The 25977-nt window shown below is 40.1% G+C and overlaps 1 protein-coding gene across 1 annotated transcript in view; it reads left to right on the plus strand.

The window, feature by feature from the left end:
- The first annotated feature begins 5215 nt into the window (after positions 1 to 5215).
- Positions 5216 to 25977, plus strand: part of LOC114641417 (protocadherin-16) — a 237387-nt gene continuing 216625 nt past the window's right edge. The window contains exon 1 of the mRNA XM_028790469.2: positions 5216 to 7012. Within this exon, the coding sequence (XP_028646302.2) occupies positions 5228 to 7012 (1785 nt within the window). The 5' untranslated portion in view covers positions 5216 to 5227. The remainder of the gene's footprint in view (positions 7013 to 25977) is intronic.

Consider the following 25977-nt stretch of genomic DNA (forward strand, 5'->3'; position numbering starts at 1 on the left):
TTTTTTAGTTTCCTATTAATTCCAAATTTAGGTATGTATCTGTCCTGCATTATATGTAAAACATTTTTAAACCTGTTCCACTGCTCCTCGACTGTCTCCACACTTAAAAGCTTATCCCAGTGTATCCTATTTAGACTTTGTCACAAGTGCTCAAAATTAGCCCTACCAAAGTTCAACTTAACAATTTTAGTCTTTGCATCTGCACTCTTACAAAATACTGAGAATTGTATTACATTATGGTCACTTGACCCTAGTGGTTCAATCACCTCTACACCCTCAATTCTATCCTGATTATTACAAAATACTAAATCCAGACAGGCTTCACCCCGTGTTGGTGCTTTAACATGCTGTGTTAAAAAACAGTCATTGATTACTTCTAAAAACTCCTGCTCTTGTACTCCGCCATCTGTAAGGTTATCCCAGTTAATATTTGGATAATTAAAAGTCCCCCATGACTATAATATCTCCCTGTAAACTTGCCTTTTTGATATTACTAAAAAGATGTGTGTTGAAATTACTGTCTGAATTGGGTGGCCTATAACACACTCCTAAAATAAGACCTCTTTCCCTAATATTTTCCAGGCGAAGCCACATGTCCTTACTACGATGGGGCTCATCATCCAACTGAAGAAGACTTACATTTAAATCCTGCTTGGCATAAACAGCAACCCCACCTCCTTTTCTGTTCTGTCTATCCTTCCTAAAAAATGTGTGTCCCTCTATGTTACACTCATCCCTGTCTTTGTTATTTAGCCAGGTTTCCGTTATTGCTATAATATCATAATTATGCTCTGCTACATATAACTCCAACTCACTTACCTTATTTTTGATACTTCTAGCATTAAGGCAAGCTATTTTTAATGTATTACTCCTTCTACATTTAAATGTTTGCTTAGAATTTACATTACTATACATTCTTGTTTCGACACCATTGTTTGTTCTTCCATGTATAGATCTAAACCTGGCCTGTTCTAAACTCCCTGCCCCCCCCATTCGCTAGTTTAAACAATCCTCGACTAGCCTACACATACGCCTCCCCAATACATTGGTGCCCCTCCAGTTCAGATGTAACCCGTCACAGCGGAACAGGTCCCATCTGTTCCAAAAGGAGTCCCAATGCCCCATAAACCTATACCCTTCTACCCTGCACCAAGATTTGAGCCACACTTTAAGCCTTCTAATCTCCTCAGTCTTACCTGGACTGGCGCGTGGCACAGGCAGAACTTCGGAGAAGACTACCTTGTCAGTTCTGCTCCTCAGCTTAGCACCTAACTCTTTGAATTTGGATCGCAGAACTGACAGACTACCCTTATGTATGTCATTTGTTCCAACATGGATAATGACAACTGGATCCACCCCCGCTCTGGCCAAGAGCCTATCCACCCTTCCAGGGAGGTCCCCCACCTGTGCTCCCGGAAGGCAACACACCGTGCGAGACTCTCTCTCTCTGGAGCACACCTGTGCTTCAATCCCCCTAATGATTGAGTCCTCAACTATCACTACCTCTTTCTTTTTGGGAACTGGTTTTGAGGTGGCCCGTTGGGGCTCCTCATCCCTGCCTACCACCTCAGAATTATCAGAGACACCGTCCAGCTCCGCAAGGACATGATAACGGTTTGCCACTTCTAATTCTGGGGTTGATGCCCCCGGACAGTGTGCACCCTTTGCCTTACACCTAAAGGACACCTGGGCCAAGTCCGCCAATTCTCTATTACAACGCAGGTCAGCCAACTCCTCCTCCAGTTCAGCGACCCTGAACTCGAGGTGCTGGATCAGCTGACATCTCTTGCAGATGTAGCCCTCATAGACAATTGGCTCTTCCAAACCATCATCTAAAAAGTCCAACATCCAACAGGACTTGCATTGCACGGGCCTCATTATTAAAATTTGATTTGGGATTAGTAAACTGCCTTAAATTTTTCAGGGAAAGGTACGCAATAACCCACCGAGATGAGAGGTGGGACTACTGCAGACGTTGTCCTGTTCTTCTTCTTCCCTCATAGCTCCGAGAAGCTGCTCGGTAAGGGCACTTAACCCTACCCGTTCCGGAAGTTGCGCTATAAAAGAAGTGCCGGCAAAGAAAAAGGGGTATTTTGCTTGGAGACCGTAATGAGCCACCCGGTGGAGCACATGACTCTTAAAAAATCCTTTAGAAAGAAGAAATCCCTGATCGGATAGCGCATTGGCTCAGTTTTTCGTTAATTTTCTTTATTTTGTTTGTTTCATCTCGTGATGATTAAAAGGAATTTAAGTTTTTTTTTTTTTTTTTTTTTTATAAATTAAATTTCTCCTTCTTTCGGCTGCTTCTTAACTTAAATGGTATAACTAAGATCTGCTACAGATATTTTACACCTTAAACAACTTGGCACATCCACATAAAAAACAACAAGGGGTGAGCGAGCTTTCTTGAAGGCATTTACTGGAGGTACCTTGTTGTAAACTGAAATATATACAAAAGAAACACACAGTTATAGACAGGTGTACAATCAAAGACAATAAAGAATGATTTACAAAGCAATACATTTTGGGCGTGACCGAAACAAGAGATAAAGGGGTGCCTACGTGAGACACATGGGGTGTATTGTATTCAAATGTTTATTATGGGACCTACGTGCTTTACGTGAGTTTCATAGACTTTTATAGTGCCACTGTGAGTGTGGGAAGTGACTGACTGGTCACGTCCAGTCAGTAATAAATGACAAGATGAAGGGGGAGCATAGTTCAACAAATAACAGTCTCAACTAACAAGATGTGGGGCAGAACACCTGGGGTCACATCTTCTCTCAAGATGCAGGTTTCTTGCAGACTGCATCAGATCTTTCTCCAGGATTTCACCATATTTTGCTGCTTTCACTTTATCTTCTCGCTTCACAAGCCTTCCAGGGACTGGCACAGATTAACATCCCTACAGCATGATAGTGCCACCAATGTGCGTCATGTTGGGGATTGTTTCATTTTAGTAATATGTATTGTCTGGCTTACATTAAACACAGCATTTACTTTAAACATAACATTTAACTAAATTTCAGTCTCATTAGACCATAAAAATGTTTTTTTGCTGACTTCAGAACCTCCCATGTACCTTCTGGCAAACTCCAGCTGAGGTGTTATGTGCATTTTTTAACAGTAATTTTCTCTGCAACTCTCTCCCGTAAAGCTGCAAGTGGTAAAGCACCTGGACAACAGTTGTAGTGTTTATAGTCTCCCTGATATCTTACACTGCAGCTTGTAACTCCTTCAGAGTTATCATTGGTCTCTTGGTGACCTCCCTCACAAGACTTCTTACACAATCACTTACAAAAGTCCTGCTCTAAGCAGATTTACAGCAGATTTTCTTATATCAATCCCCTGACTTTTCCTTTTCAATGGGTTGCCAGAGGTGTTCTTTTGTCTTCATTGTGTAGGATAGGCCACAAAACTGACTCAACACAAAGTGGATGCAGGTGCATTTATACTACAAACATTTGAAAATTGTTGACTCCAGTCCAGGGAACTCCATTAACCTGACTTTGGGACTTCTAAAACCAACTGACTACATCAGTGATGATTTAGGTGTGTCATTTTAAAATGGGTGAATGCTTATGCAATCAGTTGCTTGTTTTCAAATTTTCTGCTGATCATTGTCAAATATGTCAAATGAAATCTATTGTAATTCAATGTAAAACAATAAAATATGGAAACTTCCAAGGGGTGAAGGCAAGAAATTTAAAGACACAAAATTACAGCTATATAGTTGTTAATGTCTACACAACCTACATAGTGTGTCTCTAACATTTGTTTTTGTTTTTTTTTGGTATAACAATAACCTTTGCATTTTTTCTTGTGACTGTTATTCAACAACAACAACAAAATTTATTTATATAGCACATTTTCATACAAACAACGTAGCTCAAAGTGCTTTACATGATGAAGAAAGAGAAAAAAGACAAAATAAATAAGAATTAAAATTAGGTAATACTAATTAACATAGAATAAATGTAAGGCCCGATGGCCAGGGAGGACAGAAAAAACAAAAAAAACTCCAGACAGCTGGACAAAAAAATTAAAATCTGCAGGGGTTCCAGGCCATGAGACCGCCTAGCCCACTCTAGGCATTCTACCCAACATAAATGACTTCAATCAGTCCTCATTGTATTCAGAGTTCTCATGGAAGAATTAGATGATGATGGTTGTGTGGACTTCTGGTCTTTAATCCATCAATGTAGGGACATCACAGTGCTTTGATTAGGTGATGGTGGTGCAGATCGCCACCACAGAAAACCGGAAAAAGAACAGAAGGGTTAGTATGGATTTTGGAGCCACCATGAATAATAATGATAACTAATTGAATATACAGAGAATCAGGATTAAACTAAGACGAAGCTTTGAGAAAGCCGTGTTTAAGTAATGTGTTTTCAGCTGTGTTTTAAAGTGCCCCACTGTATTAGCCTGGCGAATTCCTATTGGCAAGCTATTCCAGATTTTAGGTGCATAACAGCAGAAGGCCGCCTCACCATTTCTTTTAAGTTTAGCTCTTGGAATTCTAAATAGACACTCGTTTGAAGATCTAAAGCTAGAGTGTAAGATGTAAGACATTCCAAAATATAAGATGGAGCGAGATTATTTAAGGCTTTGTAAACCATAAGCAGTATTTTAAAGTCAATTCTAAATGACACAGGTAACCAGTGTATTGACATCAAAACTGGGGTGATGTGCTTGGATTATCTTTTCCAAGTTAAGATTCTAGCAGCTGCATTCTGCACTAGTTGCAATCGATTGATGTCTTTTTTTGGTAGTCCTGAGAGGAGTGTGTTACAGTAATCTAGCCGACTGAAAACAAAAGTGTGAACTAGTTTTTCAGCATCTTGCAATGTTATAAGAGGTCTAACTTTTGCTATATTTCTTAAGTGAAAAAATGCTGTCCTAGTAATCTGATTAATATATAATTTAAAATTCAGGTCAGAGTCAATAGTTACCCCTAAATTCTTTACCACTGTCTTGACTTTTAATTTTAATGCATCAAGTTCATTTCTAATAACCTCATTATATCCATTATTGCCAATCACTAAAATTTCTAAAATTTCTGTTTTCTCTTCTTCAAAGTTAAAATTCTGCAGAGGAGCATGTTGGAGCAAAATTTTTGTAACACATTATTTTTTATAATACACAATTGAAATGACTTTACAACAAACACCAAATGTAAATAATTTACTTTATCTTTCTTGTTTACAGTGGCTGCATATTGAGAATGTCTCCATTACCCAGATTGACAGAATTTGTGACTGACATAAGAACACAAAAAAAAATAATCATGCTTATGCTTTTTATGGTTTTTGGATTTATACCCGGGCATTCATCTGCAGTTTTGGGAACCCTCGATCTGCAGCTTGATGAGGAACAGCCGGCTGGAACAATAGTGGGAGATATTAGTACGGGTTTACCTCCTGGAACCACTGCTACCTTATTTTTCATCTCTGATGTTAGCGGAACAGGGGTTAGTAGTGACTTGAACATCGATGAAACCACTGGTATTATCAAGACAGCCAAGGTGCTTGACAGAGAAACGAGGGACCATTATAACTTTATTGCTGTCACTATGCAGGGATTAACAGTGGATGTGACAATTTTGGTGAATGACATCAATGATCATTCTCCTATCTTCCCCAAGAGCAGAGTAAGTCTGAGAATTCCTGAACAAACAACAGTTGGAACTAAGTTTCCTTTAGATCCAGCAACCGATGCAGACAAAGGTCAGTTTAGCGTCCAGGGATACTTGATAACTGAAGGAAACTTGGATCATGATTTTCGTCTGGAGACAAAACAGGGATCAAAGGATGTCTTATATTTGTATCTGGTAGTAAATGGAGTTTTAGATCGTGAGAAAAGATCTTTCTATTCATTAGTTCTGGAGGCTTTTGATGGTGGAACTCCAAAGAAAACTGGTCAAATGATCCTTGACATTACAATTCAAGACATTAATGACCATGCTCCGATCTTCAACCAGACTCGATACCATGCTTTAATTTCTGAAAACATGCAACCTGGCAGCTCCGTACTCCAAGTATTTGCAACTGATGCAGATGAGGGTGATAATGGACTAGTCCTGTATGAAATCAACAGAAGACAGAGTGATCCAGAAAGATATTTTTTAATTGATGCACATACTGGTATAATTACATTAAATCAACCCCTGGACTATGAAATGAAGAAAGTCCATGAACTTGTGGTCCAAGCTCAGGATAACGCCAGTCAACCTGAAATCACAAATTCTTTTGTTACCATTCATGTACGTGATTATAATGATAACCAGCCCACAATGACAATTATTTTCCTAAGTGAAGATGGATCTCCACATATTTCTGAGGGTGCCCAACCAGGCCAGTATGTAGCGAGAATATCAGTATCTGATCCAGATTATGGAGAGTATTCCAATGTAAATGTGTCTTTGGAAGGTGGGGATGGTAAATTTGGATTAACCACAAAAGATAATATTATCTACCTCATTTGTGTTGACAGCATCTTAGATCGGGAAGAAAGGGATTCCTATGAACTTAGAGTAACAGCTACTGATTCTGGTACTCCTCCACTTAGAGCAGAGTCTTCTTTTAAACTTCAAGTGACTGATATTAATGACAATCCTCCACTTTTTGACCAAAAGGTCTACCAACAGGGTATTGCAGAAATGGTTTACCCAGGCAGCTTTGTTCTTCAAGTAACAGCACGAGACAAAGATGATGGTCCAAATGGGCAAGTTCGCTACAGCATTCTTAAAGACCATGGAACACATTCTGATTGGTTTAAAATTGATCCAAATACTGGAATCATTACCACAACAACAGAAATCGATTATGAGACAGACCCATGGCCCAGAATCACTGTTATTGCTACAGATGGCGGTCAACCTGCACTTTCATCTACAGCAATAATTAATATAATTGTGCAAGATATAAATGACAATAAACCATTTTTTGGAAGTGAATCGTACAATATTTCTCTGGATGAAGATACAGCTGTTGGATCCTGTTTCTTGAAGGTGAGGTACCAATGAATTTATTTAAATGTGTTTTTCATAGTAGAGTCTAGGGGTGGGCGGTATGACCAAAATTCTGTATCACGGTATTTTTCTAAATTATCCCGGTTTCACGGTATTCGACGGTATTTTTTTCCCCCATGCATGAGTCGATGTTAACCACATTTTCCACTGCAATTACTGGCTAAGAATAACCTATTCCACTGTCAAGAGCATTGTACATTGTACAAAAAAACCATTTTAATGTGCACACAAGTATTAATACAGGTTTGCATGGCCCCATAAAGTGATAGTTTTCAAGGGGGTGGCACTAATGAAGAGAAGGAATCACATTGCATTACAGATGCAGTCAAAATATAGAATCTTTTTATTGAACAAATTTTGCAAAAACTTAAACTATAATTTTGACAACATATTTTCAACCATCCAAAGAGGCATTTAGACTTAGTAAAATATCCAGAAGTGCTTGTCAAAAGTTGTATTGCACTGAACATGTCTTAGAAAAGGAATAAATAGTAAATATTTTTGTAAACCAACTACACTTTCTGTTAATGTTAACAATCTCTGTCCACTGACACGTTAAAGTGACTTTTTAAACAACTTTACCATCATTAAACTGCATAATATTTAAACTAATAAATAATAACAATAAAATAAATAATAGTATTATTACTGATAGTTTCACTATTACTTTAAGGCTTCAAGCCCAGGTGCATTACACAGTATTCACCAAATTAAAATAAAATAAAACAAGTGCAACTTGGTGATGACATCTTTACCAACTAAACCATCATTTAGGCAAACTACATTAATATGGACCTTGCTTCAAGCTAAGCTATATGCATAAATAATAAAACTGCAACTTTATAATTGCAGTTATTTATAATGCTATTTGTGGTATATTCCTACGGAATCATATTAGGGCCATGGTGAAGAAAAAAAAATACTGACACAGAGAAGAAAAAAACAAACTATATGTCGAGAATAAAGTCGACATTTCCACTTTATTCTCATAGTTTACTTCATAATTAAAGTAGAATGTCGTAAACTAAACTTCTTCCTAAAATCAATGTTTAATTTACTAGATTTTGTCAAACCCCGTCATAAGTTAATGCAGCACATTAAATGCTATGTGTTGTGTTCCCCGACCCAGTTGTTAATCACTACGCTTCTTAAACTGACTTCCTCCGCACTAAGATGAGACAGCGATCACCGCACAGAATCCATTCACTTCATTATATTCCTGCTTTCTGAAAATTTAGAATGCTAAGATAAATAATTGATATCATTTTCATGATGAAATGCATTAAAGCAGGTATTAAACATGCACGGTAGTGAGGCGGTAGTGCTGCTCCCTCACAGTAAGGGGTCCCCAGATGTATGTTCAGTGTAGAGAACTTTATGGCAGGTGTGACGAGGCTCCAAAAAACTGGATGTATGAATGGGTATCGCACAGGTTTAACTTAAATATTGTGTAAATGTTGGGTTTGTTATCTGGTGGTCGGAGACACGAACACAGAATTCAATGCATGTTCTTCCGAGCGGGCTTTCTTTATTGCACGCGTGCTGTCTCTATCTGACGTACCAAAACCCCAGTTCCTATCCTTCCTTTTTCTTTCTCTACATAACCAATCACCACACGATAAACATCTTTGTGAAATTAAAACTAGTTATAAACTTAGCCCACGGAGTGTTCAGAACTTTAAAAATATCTTTGTTATACATGTTTAATTATGCCATCCATTCAGAGTTGCGCCCATCCCTGAACGAGTCTCCAGTACATCGCAGGGTGAATACGAGCAAAACATACACTAGCAGGGTCAATATAGCATAACAAAACCCCACATCCTACATGACTTTGAAAGGAAACTGAAGCACGCCGAGTAAACCCACCAGAAAAACATGCAAATTCAAGGCAGGGTACACCCGAGACACCCTTGCTGTGAGGCAGCAGTGCAACCTCCATGCCGCCGTGCCCCCACATGATTAATGCATGCTTTGATGCATTTCACCATGAAAATTATATCAAGTATTTATCTTAGCATTCTAAATGTTCAGCGAGCAGGAATATCATGAAGTGAATGTATTCTGTGCGGCGATCGCTGCTGGCGCCTCCTCTTAGTGCAAGAGGAAGTCAGTTTAAGAAGCTCGGGGAACACTTAACACAAAGCATTTAATGTGCTATATAACTTATGATGGGGTTTGAGAAAATCTAGTAAATTAAATACTCATTTTATGATGAAGTTTAGTTTACGATGTTCTACTTTAATGACAAATTACGAGAATAAAGTCAACATGTCGACTTTAATCTTGACATAAACGGCAAGAATAAAGTAGAAATGTCGAGAATAAAGTCAACATGTCGACTTCATTCTCGTCATAAGCGTCAAGATTAAAGTGGAAATGTCGAGAATAAAGTCAACATGTCGTCACACTATTACACAGTACCCAGGTACATTACACTGTATTGAAAACAAATAAAACAAGTACAACTTGGCTTGCAGTATTATCTAGTAGTATAGAAAGAGTATTTATACATTTGAACATAATGGTCCACATCCGACCTTTTAAAACCAAAGTATCTTCAGGCAATGGACATGACTCCTTTTTTTCGGCAAAAGTTCTTCTGTGTCATCATGTTCAACTTTATCGTCAGCTACAGCTTCAGTTTCAGAATGTTCTCTGTAAATTTTCACCACGCAATACCTACACTACCACAACCTATTTAGTGGTGTAGCAGTGAAAAAGGTCCCCACTTGAACAGTTTCCTGCTGCACCACGTTCTGAATGTCGTTTAGGCAATTTAAACCGGTGTTGCGGTATAAGAAAAATCCATATCATAAAAAAAATAAAAAACGGTTTTCGGTATGAACCGGTATACCACCCAGCACTAGTAGAGTCCTTAGTCCTTTTATATAATTTAATTACTACTCTGATGTTAACATACAATAAAAGCAGGCTGAGATTTTCTTAAATTCACTTTAAAGATGCAAATAATCGCCTGTCAAGTGAAAAAAAATGAAACCAGTGGACCAAATGTCTATCAGAATCACAATTTTCTTTATTGACCAGATGCACTAATATGTACTAGGGATTTGTCTTGATATCAACTTTCAATTTTCTAAACCCAGATTTTTTAGAAAAATTGTGGTCAATTTAACGGTTTACAGTAAAAGTTAAAGAAAACAACGTAAAAGTAATTTGAATAAGTTTGTTTTTCTTATATATGTTACTCTGATGACTGATCTCAAAGTTTTAGGAGCCTGGAATTTAATTTCTCCCTAGTCAGTGTCTTTGTGAATGTTACATGTTTTCCTTTTGTTTGTCTGGATTTTACTTTGGGTACTCTAGTTTTTCCCCCACTTCTCAAAAGATGGCCATGTGAGTTTAATTGATGACTCTAAATTGTAGTATGTATGTAAGTGTCTCCTGTGATGGAAAAGCATCCTTTTAAGGTTCCTTCCTTGCATCCTCCAGTGCTGGGACAAGTTCTGCTGCTGCACAATTCTAAACTTGGATTAATTAGATTTAGGACATGAATGCTATTACTTTAGCCATTTTTATTGATCAGTCAGTCACAACATCTTTCACTGGCCTACCTCGTTTTTTATTTGCTTCCCAAGCAAGAGATTGATTGTCTCACAGTAAGGTTGGTAGGATTTTATACCATTTAAAAACCCACAAACCTCGGAGATCCGCTTATAACAGAACCCCTTAAACAATCTTCCTGTTGTCAGAGTGGACAAAACTAAGAAAAAGATACATATATAAATATATAATAAGTTTATTAATGATTGAATTAAATAAACTGAAACAACCCTTAAATTAAGCAAGGAATAAAGCCACCTTAATCCTGCGCAGGGCTGCGGTTCCAACAAGTATAGGGCTCAAGTCAGGAACAATAACTTCATCATAGGGTGAACACATTTACACATACACCACCCACATGCTAGGGCCAGTTTAAAAATACCAGTCCACCTAACCTGTATGTCTTTGGACTGTGAGAGGAGGAGCTAGAGGAAACCCATGTGAACACAAAGAGAACATGCAAATTCCATGCAAGAACAAGGATTAAACAACAAACTAATTTTCTCAAAAATAAGGTAGAAGTCTAATTCAATTAAAATCAACAAACAGGATAATTAACCAAAAGTGAACAAAAGCAAAAACCCTAGGAAAAAGAAAAGAAATAAGAAAATAACAGAACTGAGTGTTAAGTCAATTAAGCAGTAGATCTGAAGCAAAAAATTATAGTAGGTTAATACCAAGATCAAAATAGTATTAAAATGAAATTAATAAAGAGAATTCCAAAACCTAGTATGCAAGAATGCTTAGCAAAAAGTCTCGTAAGAAACACATGTAACTACACTATTATAGAATATTTCAAAAGGGGCTAGATCTTTTTAAATTTTATGAAGAGAAACAGCCCTCAATAAATCAAGTTAATGTCCTAAAAACTTACAGGGAGAGCAAGTGGTTAAATAATTTCTAATTGCTGCATCAATTGAGAATGTTAATCCCAAATGAGGCCCTGTCTGTGCAGATTTGGAACACGATTTAGGAAAAAAAAAAAAAAAGTAAAATAAAATGAAAATTAAAAAAATACCCAGAAAGGTATGAGATTGGGGAAAACAAACAAACAAACAAAAAGCTACACTCTCTAATTTTACACCAGCATTCCTTTTTATCTTCACCCATTTCTGTAACATTGCGGAAAACAAACAAACAAACAAAAAGTTACACTCTCTAATTTTACACCAGCATTCCTTTTTATCTTCACCTATTTCTGTAACATAGAAAACTGCTCCTCCATTATTCAGCTGTAATCTTTGTTTCTTCTACCACAGCTCCCCTGCTGTTCTGTAGGTAGAGAAACTGGTAGCAACCTTTGAAGCAACTGAAGAAATCATTAGCACTGTTAGGTCTGCATCACCACTAGCCAACACTGTCTTTTTTTTGGTGCAGTGGTTAAGCACTATGGTCATGAGTGAACTGTCATGAACAGAGCAATGTGCACAAGGTGAACTGCATTTTATTCTAAAAAAGAGTTAGGGGCACAAGTCCTGCCTTTCTGGTGTCTCAGTATATGTTGGGAATATTTTAATATATTTTATACCAGCAATAAACATAAAAATTGGGCCTGGGAGAAAAAGGAAGAATTAGCATTATTCCTCACATGTTCATTGAAAGGCACCATGCCATAAAGCCATAAATCGCTTTTGGATGGCACCATGTAAAAAAAATCAAAATTGTTAAATAAATTCAAGAAAGCATTTATAAAATATGATGCTTTACTGAGTAGTAAATAATGGGCAAGGATATAAATTATATAAAGTTGAGTTTGGTTTTAATTTATTTACTGAAACTGACAAATTTATGCATGCTTATGTTTTGGCAAAACAGCCACTTGAATACTTTTATTTTTGGCCACAAATAAGTCTTGTTTTCAGTTGCAACCCAACACTTGTGGAAACATTATTTCAAATCACCTGCAAATAATTTTATTTAAAAAATCTAGCATTATGCGTTATTCTTCCTGAGTAATTTCCTTGCAGGGTCATATTTAGAGTGGAATTTTCATAGGGAATGGGAATGACTCCTGACTGCACTTCCTGATTCTGCTTCACTATGTTGTGAATGTTTTTTCAGGGTATTTCAAAATAGATAGTGAATTCCGTTCAAAAGATAGGCATCTCAGAATAACCTCATGTTCACTGAACTGTATTCAAGATTTTTGGAATGGTCTTTCACATATTTTGAAATAAACAGATTTTAATTTCTGATTTTTTTTAAATATGTATAAGTATTTTTAACGTTAAAATGCATTTCAAGAAATGAAAAATGCATCCCAGTTGCATTGCTTTAAGAATGTGTTTGACTTCATTTACTAAAGTTTAAGTCTGTTTGCAATATTTTGTTATTGGTATTAAGCTTTCTTCTGAAACAATGTCCTAATTGGCTGGGATTTCTTATGTTTAGATCAGGCTACAAGAAAACCGTATAAATTAAAAGGCAGCCTTTCTCATCTGTCTGTCTGTACTTAGTTCATCACAAAACACAAAAAAAACTCAGCCTTGGTACTCTTTCTGACAGTTTAAAGTTATATTTGGGAGTTACAAAATCTATATTTTGATTGCTTCAGACTTCTAAAGCAGGTGTTTTTCACAAAACATAAATCATAATCATAATGTGTATTAATTAGTATTTTCTAGCTTCATGCATTAATTGTTTTAAAAATAGACGTAGTTTTATTGCATGGACAACACAAATAATTTGTCATTTTGGAATCTCCCCAGTGTGCAATGATTTCCTAAAAGTAGGTGTCAAGGGTTTATGTATGTACTCACTAGCCTTCTTAAGAACTCAGGGGTAAATATTATCTGGTCTTGGTGATTTGTTTGATTAATCTGAGCAGTACTTCTTCTTCTACAATTTCCAAATCCTTCAATACCTCCTTAGTAGTCCCATTTACCACTTGTGAAGACCTCAAAAAAATGCAAGTTTAGAGTGTCCACTATTTCACTGTCTGTATCTTTTAATTCCCCTTTACTATTCCTGATGCACTTCACCTCCTCCTTGACTATTCTTTTACTATTAAAACACTCAAAAGAATCTTTTAGGGTTGTATTTCGCCTTATCTGCTATATTCCTCTCCAAAGGTCGTTTAGCCTTCCTAATATCGTTCTTAATGGTTGCCCTAATGTTCTCATTCCCCTACAATTCAGTTTGGAGTTATTAGTCTTATATACATTATACAGCTGTTTTTTTCCTTTGTGGCTTCTTTTTTAAATCTTTATCAACCCACTACAGAGTTTTTTTAAATTTCCAATTAATTCCACATTTAGGCATGTTTCTGTCCTGCATTACATGTAAAACATTTTTAAACCTGTTGCACTGCTCCTCGACTGTCTCCACACTTAAAAGCTTTTCCCAGTCTATCCTCCTTAGACTTTGCCACATCTGCTCAAAATGTGCCCTACAAAAGTTAACCTTAACAATTTTAGTCTTTGCATCTGCACTCTTACAAAACACTTAATCACCTCTACACCCTCAATTTTATGCTGATTATTACCAAATACAAAATCAGACAAGCTTCATCCCATATTAGTTCTTTAACAACCTGTGTTAACAAACAGTCACTGATTACTTCTAAAACCTCCTGCTGTTGTGCTTCGCCATTTGCAAGGTTATCCCAGTTAATTTTCGGATAATTAAAGTCCCTCATGACTATAATATCCCCTGTAAACTTACCATTTTAATATTACTAAAAAGATCTACTGTATGTTGAAATTACTTTCTGTATTGGGTGGTCTGTAACACACTCCCAAAATAAGGCCTCTTTCCCTAATGCATTCCAGGCAAAGCCACATGTCCTCACTACGATGAGGCTCATCATCCAACTGAAGAGGACTTGCATTTAAATTCTGTTTGACATAAACAGCAACACCACCTTTTCTGTTCTGTCTATCCTTCCTAAAAAATGTCTATCCCTCTATATTATAGTCATCGCCATCTTTGTAATTTAGCCAGGTTTCTGTTATTTCTATAATATCACTAGCTGATTACCCAGTGGCTTCGCTCACTGAGTGCAAGGGAATAAAATAAAATGTAGTATTTATAAAATAAGTTTGTTAATTGCCAATTTTATTTTTCAACAAATAAAGAGCACTTACAATAACATAGAAATCAATATAAACAACATTATTAACATCATTATCATATGAGAATATGAAGTAATATATAAGAAGCACATTGCATATAAATATAAATTATTAAACAGTAAAATCTTCTTCTATAATACACTACCGTGGCTGTTCGTTTATCCAGGATTTTAAATCACCTGTAGCTCGCAAACCGTTTCACCTATTGACTTGAAATTTGGTACACATATACTATGTGACATCTGCTATCCGCTTTCAAGGTGATTATTTTATTACTCTTTTTATCTTTATTTTATTTATTGTAGAATCAACTCTCGGCAGCGCGCAGCAGAGCGGCCGTGCGCGGATGCATATGGGCGCCGTTCTCATTCCCTACCACCTTCGCTAATCATTCTTGAGGCAGATTGAAGACTTAAGTGCCAGATTAAGTGAAAGGTTAAAGAAAATGTACTAAGTAATTGCAACACAAAAAGTAACTTAAATCAGTTTTAACGCGAAAAGATGCCGACGAAAGAGAAGCAGCGGGCCGCTAGGGCGGAGTAAAGAAGAGCTGCTCAGGAAGCAGCAAGTGCATCAACCTCTGAGCAAATGAATGCTAAACGTACAGAGAAAGAAGATGAAAACTATGAATGCTCAAGTCAAGTGTATTGACTGCAAGTTATAGTGCAGTGCGCCGTTACTGATTTTTTGATAAAAGAATTTGAACAACATATAAGAAGCGTATAAATTATTAAACAGTAAAACATTAACATTTAAGAAGTAAACATACATTGAGTACTACTGCAGTGCTTTCGGGTATACTACATTTTTTGTTGCCCATTATGTGCATAAATGTATACATTTTTTGGTGTACCTACCTGAGAACACGCGACATATAACTGACCATGGGAGAAGCATAGATTTTAAACACGCGTTGAGTTCATCTGCTGGTCTCCCTTGTGGAATAACTGGTAATGTTTGACGAAAATCTCCTGCGAGTAAAACAACAGTACCTCCCATTATTTTTGTAGGATCTCTGAGTTCTTGCATTGTTCGATTCAAGGCTTCATAAGCTCTTTTATGTGCCATGGTGCACTCTATTATCTTTGAATGTTGCAAGACTTTTGCCTTTCCAGAGCCCTTGCGTATGTTGCAAATTGGATTTTTGTCGTGAGCAAGGTTTAATGGTAATTGCAATGCCAAATGTGCTGTACGGCCTCCATCTAATAATGTAGAAGCAATTCCCCATGACGCTACAGCCAGAGCTATGTCACCATTCGCTCTCTCAGCAAGAATCAGGTTTATTAAGAATGTTTTTCCTGTTCCTCTGTGGTCTTATGTAATTTCCATTTCAAATGCTCATACGTAATTTCTGTTTCAAACACGATAAGAATTTTATATATATAGATAATTGTGCTCTGCTACATACAGCTCCAACTCACTTGCCTTCTTTTTTATTGATACTTCTAACTTTAAGGTAAGCTACTTTTAATGTGTTACTCCTAATACATTTAAATATTGGGTTAGAATTTATATTACTATGCATCTTTATTTCTACACTGTTTTTTGTTCCTCCATGTATAGTTCTAAACCTGGCCTGTCCTAAACTCCCTGTCCCACGTTCCCTAGTTTAAACAGTCCTCGACTAGCCTACTCATTCACCTCCCCTTGTTTCAAAAGGAGTTCCAGTGCCCCATAAACCTATGCCTTCTAATCTTCTCAGTCTTACCTGGACTGGCACTTGACACAGGCAGAACTTCAGAGAAGACCACCTTGTCAGTTCTGCTCTTTAGGCCTGGCACCTAACTCTTTGAATTTGGGTTGCAGAACTGACAGACTACCTTTATGTATGTCATGGACAATGACAGCTGGATCCACCCCCGCTCTGGCCAAGAGCCTATCCACCCTTCCAGGGACTCTCTGTCACTGGAGCAAACCTGTGCTTCAATCCCCCTAATGATTCAGTCCCCAACTATCAGTATATCTCTCTTTTGGGGAACTGGTTTTGAGGTGGCCAACTGGGGTTCTTCATCCCTGCCTACCACCTCAGAATCAGCAGAGACACCACCCAGCTCCGCAAGGACCTGAAAACGGTTTGACACTTGTAATTTTGGGGTTGATGCCCCCAGACAGTGTGCACCTTTTACCTTATGCCTTGTGACTGTGACCCACCTATATCTACACCTGTCTGGTCTGGAGTCTCCTCCCGCACCACCTTAGGGATGCACACTATCTCTCTGAAGGACGCCTGGGATGTCCGCCAATTCTCTACTACAACGCAGGCCAGCCAACTCCTCCTCAAGTTCAGGAACCGTCAGCTTGAGGTGTTGGATCAGCTGGCATCTCCTGTAGATGTAGCCCTCATAGATGACTGGATCCTCCAAGCCATCATCTAAAATGTCCAACCTCCAACAGGACTTGTATTGCGCTGGCCTAATTATTAAAATTTGATTTGGAATTACTAAAACTGCCTTAAATTTTTCAGGGAAAGGTACGCAATAACCCACCGAGATGAGAGGTGGGACTACTGCAGACGTTGTCCTGTTCTTCTTCTTCCCTCATAGCTCCGAGAAGCTGCTCGGTAAGGGCACTTAACCCTACCCGTTCCGGAAGTTGCGCTATAAAAGAAGTGCCGGCAAAGAAAAAGGGGTATTTTGCTTGGAGACCGTAATGAGCCACCCGGTGGAGCACGTGACTCTTAAAAAATCCTTTAGAAAGAAGAAATCCCTGATCGGATAGCGCATTGGCTCAGTTTTTCGTTAATTTTCTTTATTTTGTTTGTTTCGTCTCGTGATGATTAAAAGGAACGACCCAGTTGGCATCCCAACATTTCGACTATTTCCAGTCTGTCCTTCCACTGCCCGACCAAAGGTGGCGTACTTGGCAGGATAGTGGGTCAGGTAAAAGTTTTTACAATGGCTTAGCCGATAGGTCGTACAACAACTGGGCGATCAACTCACCCAGCTGCAAACCCTCCATGCGGAATTCATGAACGTGGATGGACATTGTGCATACCAAGACGATGTACAACACCCCAGAGGACAAGGTCCTGCTCAACTATTCATTCCTCTGAGACCTCGAGAAGGCGTAGAGGTGTATTTCACCATATTTGAGTGTACCTCTAGCTGACAACAATGGCCTCGCCAGGAGTGGAGTCACATATCAGCGCCTTTTCTCGCAGATGAGGTACAACGTGCATATTATGATTTGGAAGACGAAATAGCCTCTGATTATCCCGCTTTAAAAATGGAAATCCTTGCACCCACTGTAGGGTGTAGAAATTTCAAGAGAGATACTGGCCCATGCCTAAGCCTTCGACCTGTGGGGAAGAATGACCCGTTGGCAATGCCCAGGCAAGAATACACCGGAGCGCGTAGTACAGGTAGTCACTGCCGACTTCCTGAAAACCTGATATGGCCTATGCAAAGACTAAAGTGGGCTGATATGGAAACCCTAATAGAAATCATTGAACGCCACTGATCTGCCAGTCAAACCGAACGCTCAGATGATCAACGCCATATCCGCTCCAGTCAAAATAGAGAACCCAGCGCGGGACCCTGAGAACACATCTAGAAAGAGGGTCCCCCCTTCCACCAAGTTGCTACCACTGCAGCGAACCGGGACACACGGTAGCCATTTGCCCAAAGGGAGACGACCAGATGGACTGTGCTTGGCCGGAAGCAGGCAGGTCTAACCCTTTCACATCTCCCTTCATAGGCTCTGCCAGACTGAAAGGACACCTAGTCCAAACACTCTATGATATGGGAAGCAATGTGACTGTCTTTGCTGCCCACTACGTCCGTTCGGGATAATATGATAGCAAAAGGACAAGCTTTACTTGTATCCACGGTGAGAATAAGAAGTACCTCACCGTGATTTGTTGGCAACTGTTCCATGGACATCTGGCTCGAAAGTGCGTTGTGGTACTCCTGAAACCTCCGTGTGCCATGATTTGGGAAGAGACTGGTCCCAAAACATCACCGAGTGGACTGAGCCATGTCTGATTGGTTTTTCAACCCGGTGTACGGACAATAGCCACTCATCCGAGGCGAAGTCCCAGCCATGCAAGAGGACAGGTAAGGGGACGGCTATTCAGTATGATCTGGAGCCAGCCGAGGAGGTGCAAAGGGCAGAGGGTAACCCACCCCCTTGCGTCTCTAGACTCTGCCGTTTCCACTGAGCACCGCCCTCATGATTTGCCTAACCTACCAATCCAACCCCTCCCCTCCTCTTTTCGATGGGAGCAATGGAACGCCGATTCACTAAAGCATGCCAGAAATGCAGTTGTAGCTGCTAATGGACACCCCACCGAAGATTCCACACCTCCCATGCCTTACTTTGTCATGGAGAATGATCTGTTATATCGGATGGTCGAAAATCCTGACAGAATACGCAGCCAACTCCTTGTTCTCCACTCTTTCAGATGGGAAATATACAACCTGGCCCACGCTCACTTGCTGGGGTGGCATTTAGGCCCTGAAAAAACCCTTGAATGTGTAACGGCGGCGGTTTTGCAGGTCCTGCCCAGTATGTCAGCTCACGCACATTCCTAGGAAGGATCACGCCCCTCTAGTTCCCCTGTCCATAATTGATATCCCTTTTGAGAGAATAGGCTTAGACATTGTAGGACTCCTCGAACACTCGGCTAGGGGACATAAGCGTATCTTGGTCATGGTTCATTACGCCACCCAGTATCCAGAGGCCATACCCCTGAGGGTGGCTACATCCAAGGTAAGAGCCAGGGAGCTTATCGCAGTCTTTCTGCAAGTAGGCATCCCCAAAGAAATCCTCACCGATTAGGGGACGCCATTCATGTCGAGGACCTTCAAGTGGGTAGCCAAACTACTCCGGATCCGCCACCTTTGAGCATCTGTGTACCACCCCCAAGCAGATGGATTAGTTGAGCGTTTTAACCAAACGTTCAAAAACAGATGCTGAGAAAGGTGGTCTGGATGGACGGGAAGACTAGGACCAGCTCCTTCCTCTAGTCCTCTTTGCCTTCCGGGAGGTCCCTCAGGCTTTGACAGGGTTTTCGCCTCCTCGAGCTCCTGTACGGGAGACAACCTCGGGACTGCTGGATCTCATTCGGGAGGGCTGGGAAGAGGAGGCACAACCGCCTTCCCATAGTGTGATAGAGCATGTCGCCGAGCTTAGGGATCGTTTTGAGTGGCTAAGACTGGCTGTCTGGGAACATTTAGAAGGAGCATAGCATGCATAGGCCCAGCTGTATAACCGGAGCTCTCGCTTCCAAGAGTTCTGCCCTGGTGACCGTGTCATGGTGCTTATCCCTACAAGCCATTCCAAGCTCCTAGAGGCCAAGAGGGCTGAGGTGGAGCTGAAAATAGGTTGGGTGCTGGAACTGGGCATGATAGAGGCCAGTCACAGCCCCTTGTCCAGCCCGATCGTCTTAATTCCTAAGCCGGACGGGAGTTGGCGCTTTTGTAACGACTTCCCCTGGCTTAACCAAATTTCCTGTTTTGATGCCTATTCCATGACAAGGTTGGACGACCTGCTGCAACGCCTGGGTGATGCCTGTCATGTCCACCCTTGACATGATGAAGGGATACTGGCAAATCCCCTTGACCCAGACAGCTTAAGGAGAAGATCGCATTTAGTACTCCTAGTGGCCACTGGCAGTACCTGTTTCACTGTTTCAGTTACTTACGTATTCTTCCCTTTGGGCTGCACGGGGCTCCGGCGACTTTCCAACGTCTGGTGGACTGACTGCTCCAGCCCCATAATGCCTACAGTTCTGCCTATCTTGACAATGTCGTCATTTTTTCCAGCACATGGGAAGAACACCTACTGCATGTGCGAGACATCCTCAGTGCCATACGCAAAGCCGGGCTCCGGATCAGTACATCAAAGTGTAATTTTGGATTGACCCAGGCAAGGTATTTGGGCTGTGTGGTGGGCGGTGGACAGATCAAACCACAGTGGCTCCAGCCTCAAACAAAGAGGCAGGTGCAGGCTTTCTTAGGCTTTGCAGGGTACTACCGCTGGTTTGTGCCCCGCTTCTTTGAATGAGCTGCGCCTCTAACCAATTTGACAAAGAAGAAGGCTCCTAATTCGGTGGTATGGAATCTCAAGGCTAAGGCTACATTTAGTGACTTAAAAGAGGCCCCGACTTCTGCTTCGATATTAAGATCTCCTAACTTCTCTAGTCCTTTTATTCTCCAGACCAACGCCTCGGATACCGGCCTGGGTGTCGTGTTAAGCCAAGACGTTGAAGGAGCTGAATACCCCATTATGTATCTCAGATGGAAACTGTTGGACCGGGAGAGGAGATACGGCGCAATAGAATGGGAAGCGCTCGCCATCAAATGGGCAGTAACCCAAGTACAGTATTATTTAATGGGCTGTAAATTCAACTTAGTCACGAATCAAGCCCCCCTGCAATGGCTCTCCGCTGCTCGAGACTCGAATCCGAGAATAACAAGATGGTTCCTGAGCCTGCAACAATATAACTTTAAGGTAATACATCGAAAAGAACCCTGCATGCCAACGTGTCACACATGGGTGACGAAGGACTCCTCTAAGGGCCGGGAAAAGGTACACAATAACCAGCCGAGACGAGAGGGGGGACTACCGCTGACTTTGTCCTGTTTTTCTTCTTCCCTCATAGCACAGAGAAACTGCTATAAAAGAAGCACTGGCGAAGAAAAAGGCGTCTTTTGCCAGGAGACCAAAACGAACCGCATGGTGGAGCACATGATGGAAGAAATTCCTGATCGGGATAGCACATTGGCGCTGTTTTGCTTTAATTTTCTTTATTTTGCTTGTTTTGTCTCGCAACGATTAAAAGGGACGACCTGGTTGGTGTCCCAACATTTCGACTGTTTCCTGTCTGTCCTTCCACCGCCCGACCACACTGTTTTGTCTGTTCCTATAGCCGCTTGTGCCTGATCTGGCGTAAAATAACGCTGGCCACTTACCTACGCACGCTGAGCCTTCACCTTTATTGCTTTGAAGTCAGCCATGGCATTTTTTTTTTAAATTAAGGAGTCGCTGTTTCAGTTAGTTATTAACTATTTATTGCTACGAAGTGGTTATTTACTTACAGATGCCAATATCAGTTACTGCTACTTTCTACCCTGCATCCTCTATGCTACTTCAAATGCAGATAACAAGAACATGTACAAGTACAAGTAACTTTTCTAAGTGCACCTCCAAACAGCCAGCTACTTTTGCTCCTCTGCAGGTGGAAAAAGTAACAAACCCTTCTAAAGTGAAAAAAAAAGCTTGAAAAATTCCCACACAATTCCTTAGCAGTAACCAAAACCCAAGTTTATGGAAGCAAAATGTATTTTTAATTAACTCTCACACCACAGAAAACACAAAAACTCTCAGCAACTCTCAGAAGCCTCTTTCGTTTGCAAAGTGACAACATCGGTATTTCAGACTAAAGTTTCTTTTACACACAAGAAATATTTTTACTCTGTAGCAGAGAATTTCTCCAGATACCTGGAGAAAGCATTACAAAATTAGAAAAAGTTTGATGAGAAAAGGATATTCAACCCAGGAAAGCTCGCCAGTCCTATCCACATAAATCTTCCGAAGTAACATCAAGTCCAGTTTTGAAGGTCCCTAAAGTCTGTCTACCACACTACTTGGTTACTTATTGCATGTGTCTATGGTTCTCTGTCTAAAAGAGAAACTTCATCATTAAAGCAGTAATCTATCTGAAAATTTTTGTTTTTCTATTTGTTACAAAGAAAATATTAATCTCATACTTTTATGAAGAACAGACATAGTGAAATTCCTGGTACAGTGGTCTTGAATGGAGACTCAGCTTAAACAATAGCAAACAATAATGAAAAGTCCATGAGAAAATCTAATTTAGCAAAACTCTAGCAAAAATACACATTTGATACATTATGAATGCATGTCAGGTCTGGTTGGGGAGCATGCACTGGTACAGCGTATTGCCACACCCACCATACAGCAAACAGCTTGGGATCCAAGTTGGCAACCCCCCAGGCAGATACTCACTCCCTCACAATACAGGTAATGTGCCTCAGTTGAGACTCCATGAGGAATCGCTTGTTTGACACAAAGTCAAACCAGGGTACCCAAGGATTCTCCAAAGAGACGCAGTACCGAAGGAGTCCATTATTTGTCTCAGTTCACTGGATAGCATCCATGTTTCGAAACCATATAGCAAAACAGGAAGCACCAGGACTCTAAAGACTTGGACCTTTGTCCTTTTGCAAAAATATTGGGAGCACCACACACCCATTTCTGGCGACCTCATGAACCCCTGATGATCTCCCAATCCTTCTATGTACTTAATAGGAAGAGTAACCAGAGACACGAGTGTCACTGCCAAAGTAAGTAAATCTCACAGTGAGGTCAAGATTCTGATGGTTTTTATCCAGGACACTCACAAGCCCAGACACACAGACTCCTTACTCCCTGAATAGAGACTTCATTTAATCTGCGAAGATCACAGCATCGTCTGCAAAGTCAAGATCATTGAATCTTTCTTCATCAATAGATGCCCCACAGCCGCTACACCCCACAACCCTGTCCAACACCTGGTCCATACAAGCATTGAACAGAGTAGGAGCAAGAGCACATCCCGACAAACCCCAGAATCAACTGGAAAAAACACAGAGGTCCTGCCTCCACTCATCACAGCACCAGTGTACAGGCCGGCCATGATATCCATCAATCTTCAGGGGGATCCAGCAAAGTATCAGGATGTCCCACAGGGCAGCTCATTCAACTGAGTTGAACACTTCACGAAAGTCGACAAGGGCTGCAAAGAAACTCTGCTGATATTCATGTTTGCACTCGGTAAGGGTGCTAAGATGCGGTCGATGGTAATAATAATAATAATAATACATTTTATTTATATAGCTCCTTTCCCATGCTCAAGGCGCTTCACAGAAAAATCAGCAGGGTATATGTAACATTGGATACAAATGTTTTCCTGAATAGAACAATGAAACAGATAACAAAGCATTAAATAGAATAAAGAACAATAAACCAGAGTAAAATACTAAATTCAATACTAAAAGAAAAAACCTAACAAATAACCTATTAATTTGTGATATAACAGACACATAAATTATCCTGAGCACCTGGACAGAGAGGTAAACTGAAAGAATGGCAGGATGTTAAGTTAAGTTAAAAGCCTTCCTAAATAGATGAGTTTTAAGTTGTTTTTTAAAAGAATGAATGGAGTCAGCTGAACTAATTAATTTCGGGATGTCGTTCCAAAGTCTGGGTGCTATGGAGCTGAAGGCCCTGTCACCCATAGAGTGCAGGTCAGTGTGTGGCACAACAAGACTCCCAGAATCAGAGGACCATAGTAGGCGAACAGGAGCATAGTGATTTAGAAGGTCACTGATGTAATCTGGTGCAAGGCTATTTAAAGCTTTGTAGGTTATTAATAGAATTTTATATTCAATCCTGTAAGACACAGGGAGCCAATGAAGGCGAAGCAGGATGGGTGTGATGTGCTCACTGTTGCTGGTTCGAGTAAGGACTCTTGCGGCAGAGTTTTGAATCAGTGGAGCTGTGATATAACATTGGAACGGTCACCTGCCAGCAGTGAGTTACAATAATTGATGCGGGATGTGTTAAAAGCATGGACAAGTTTCTCAGCATTATAAAAGGAGAGGAATGAGCGAATATGGGATATGAGTAAGAAAAGTAAGAAAGTTTCTTAATGTGGTTTATGTGTAAGAAAGGGAGGAATCAAAAATGACACCAACATTCCTTGCATCAAAAGAAGGTCTGATGAGATCACCGTCAAGAGTGACTGAAAAGGAGCTCATTTTCTTAAGTAGCGCTTTAGTGCCAATTTGCAGGAGTTCAGTTTTGTTGCAATTTCATTTTAAAGAGTTCTGCTCCATCCAGGTTTTAATTTCACTGACGCAAGTAGTGAGCTGAGAAAACTCTGATGAAGTTGCACTTTTGACATTTGAAATAGAGTTGAGTGTCATCTGCATAAAAATGACAACCCAGTCCATAGCTACAAATAATATGGCCAAGGGGAAGCATATACATGCAGAAGTGAAGAGGGCCAAGGACAGAGCCCTGAGGAACTCTTGCCTATCAGTCAGAGAGGACTTGAACCACTGGAGGGCAGTGCCAGAGATACCCAGCATGTTCTCCATTCTGGACAGTAGAATGTCATGTCTGACTGTGTCAAATGCTGCACTGAGGTCTAACAGAATTAATATTCAGGTTTGTCCAGAGTCTGCTGCCATAAGCAAATCATTGGTTACATGAAGAAGAGCAGTTTCACAGCTGTGCTGCGCCCTGAAACCAGACTGAAAGGGTTCCATCAAATTATTAGGGTTTAAGTAATTGGTGAGCTGGGAGGCTACAGCACCCTCAAGAACTTTTGACAGAAAAGGTAAGTGGGAAATAGGCCGAAAATTGTTAAGATCGTCACCATCAAGACCAGACTTTTTTAACATTGGGGTTACAGAAGCAATTTTAAAAGTGGCTGGCACAAACCCAGTGTCGAGGGATGTATTGATTATTGTCGTAACCCAGTGTCGAGGGATTTATTGATTATTGTCGTAACAGTCGAGATTATGGCATGAAGGCAGGATTTAAGAAGTGTGGTGGGGATGGGGTCCAGCACACAAGTAGTTGGCCTCATCTTACAAAGCAGGTCATTAACAAATGCCGATGTGACTGGTGAAAATTTAGAAAAAGAGCTGAATGAAGTGGGAAGACAGGGAAGGATATAAATGGATGATGGATTTATGTTAGTTGAATTATTTAGATCTTTAATTTTATTGCGGAAAAAGTGGAGGAATTTTTCACAGACTTCAGTAGAGGAGGTAATTGGGCCATATGCAGGTTGAAGTAATGTATTAACTACAGAGAACAAAACCCTTGGGTTTTCATGGCCACTTTCTATTTTTCTGCCATAATGTGTGTTCTTGGCTGCAGTTAGTAGAAATAGTAGCAGTTAGCTGAAGATGGTAGACTTCTTAGGCGTAAAACCAGACTGCTCCAGTCACTGGTAGATGAGAAAGTGATCACAGATCCTTTTGAGAATGACCCTAGCAAAGGTGCTTACCCAGCACAGAGACCAGTGTTATCCCCCTGTAGATGCCACAATCCAGGAGATCACACTTCACTTTCCAGATAGGGATGACAAGTCATGTTTTCCAGTCAGTTGGGATGACCCCCAAACGAAAGCAAAACTTGCTTGCAATGCTAGGAGACAGCATTACCACCAGGCTGAAGAATACATGACTGGATTATTCTACACATGTAATTTAAGATTTATTTTTCTTTTTCAACCTAGGGAACTGAATTTAACTGAGGAGCAGGGAGTTTAGGACAAGTTTATAATTT

Source organism: Erpetoichthys calabaricus, chromosome 4 (assembly GCF_900747795.2).
Source record: "Erpetoichthys calabaricus chromosome 4, fErpCal1.3, whole genome shotgun sequence".
Lineage (NCBI taxonomy): Eukaryota > Metazoa > Chordata > Cladistia > Polypteriformes > Polypteridae > Erpetoichthys > Erpetoichthys calabaricus.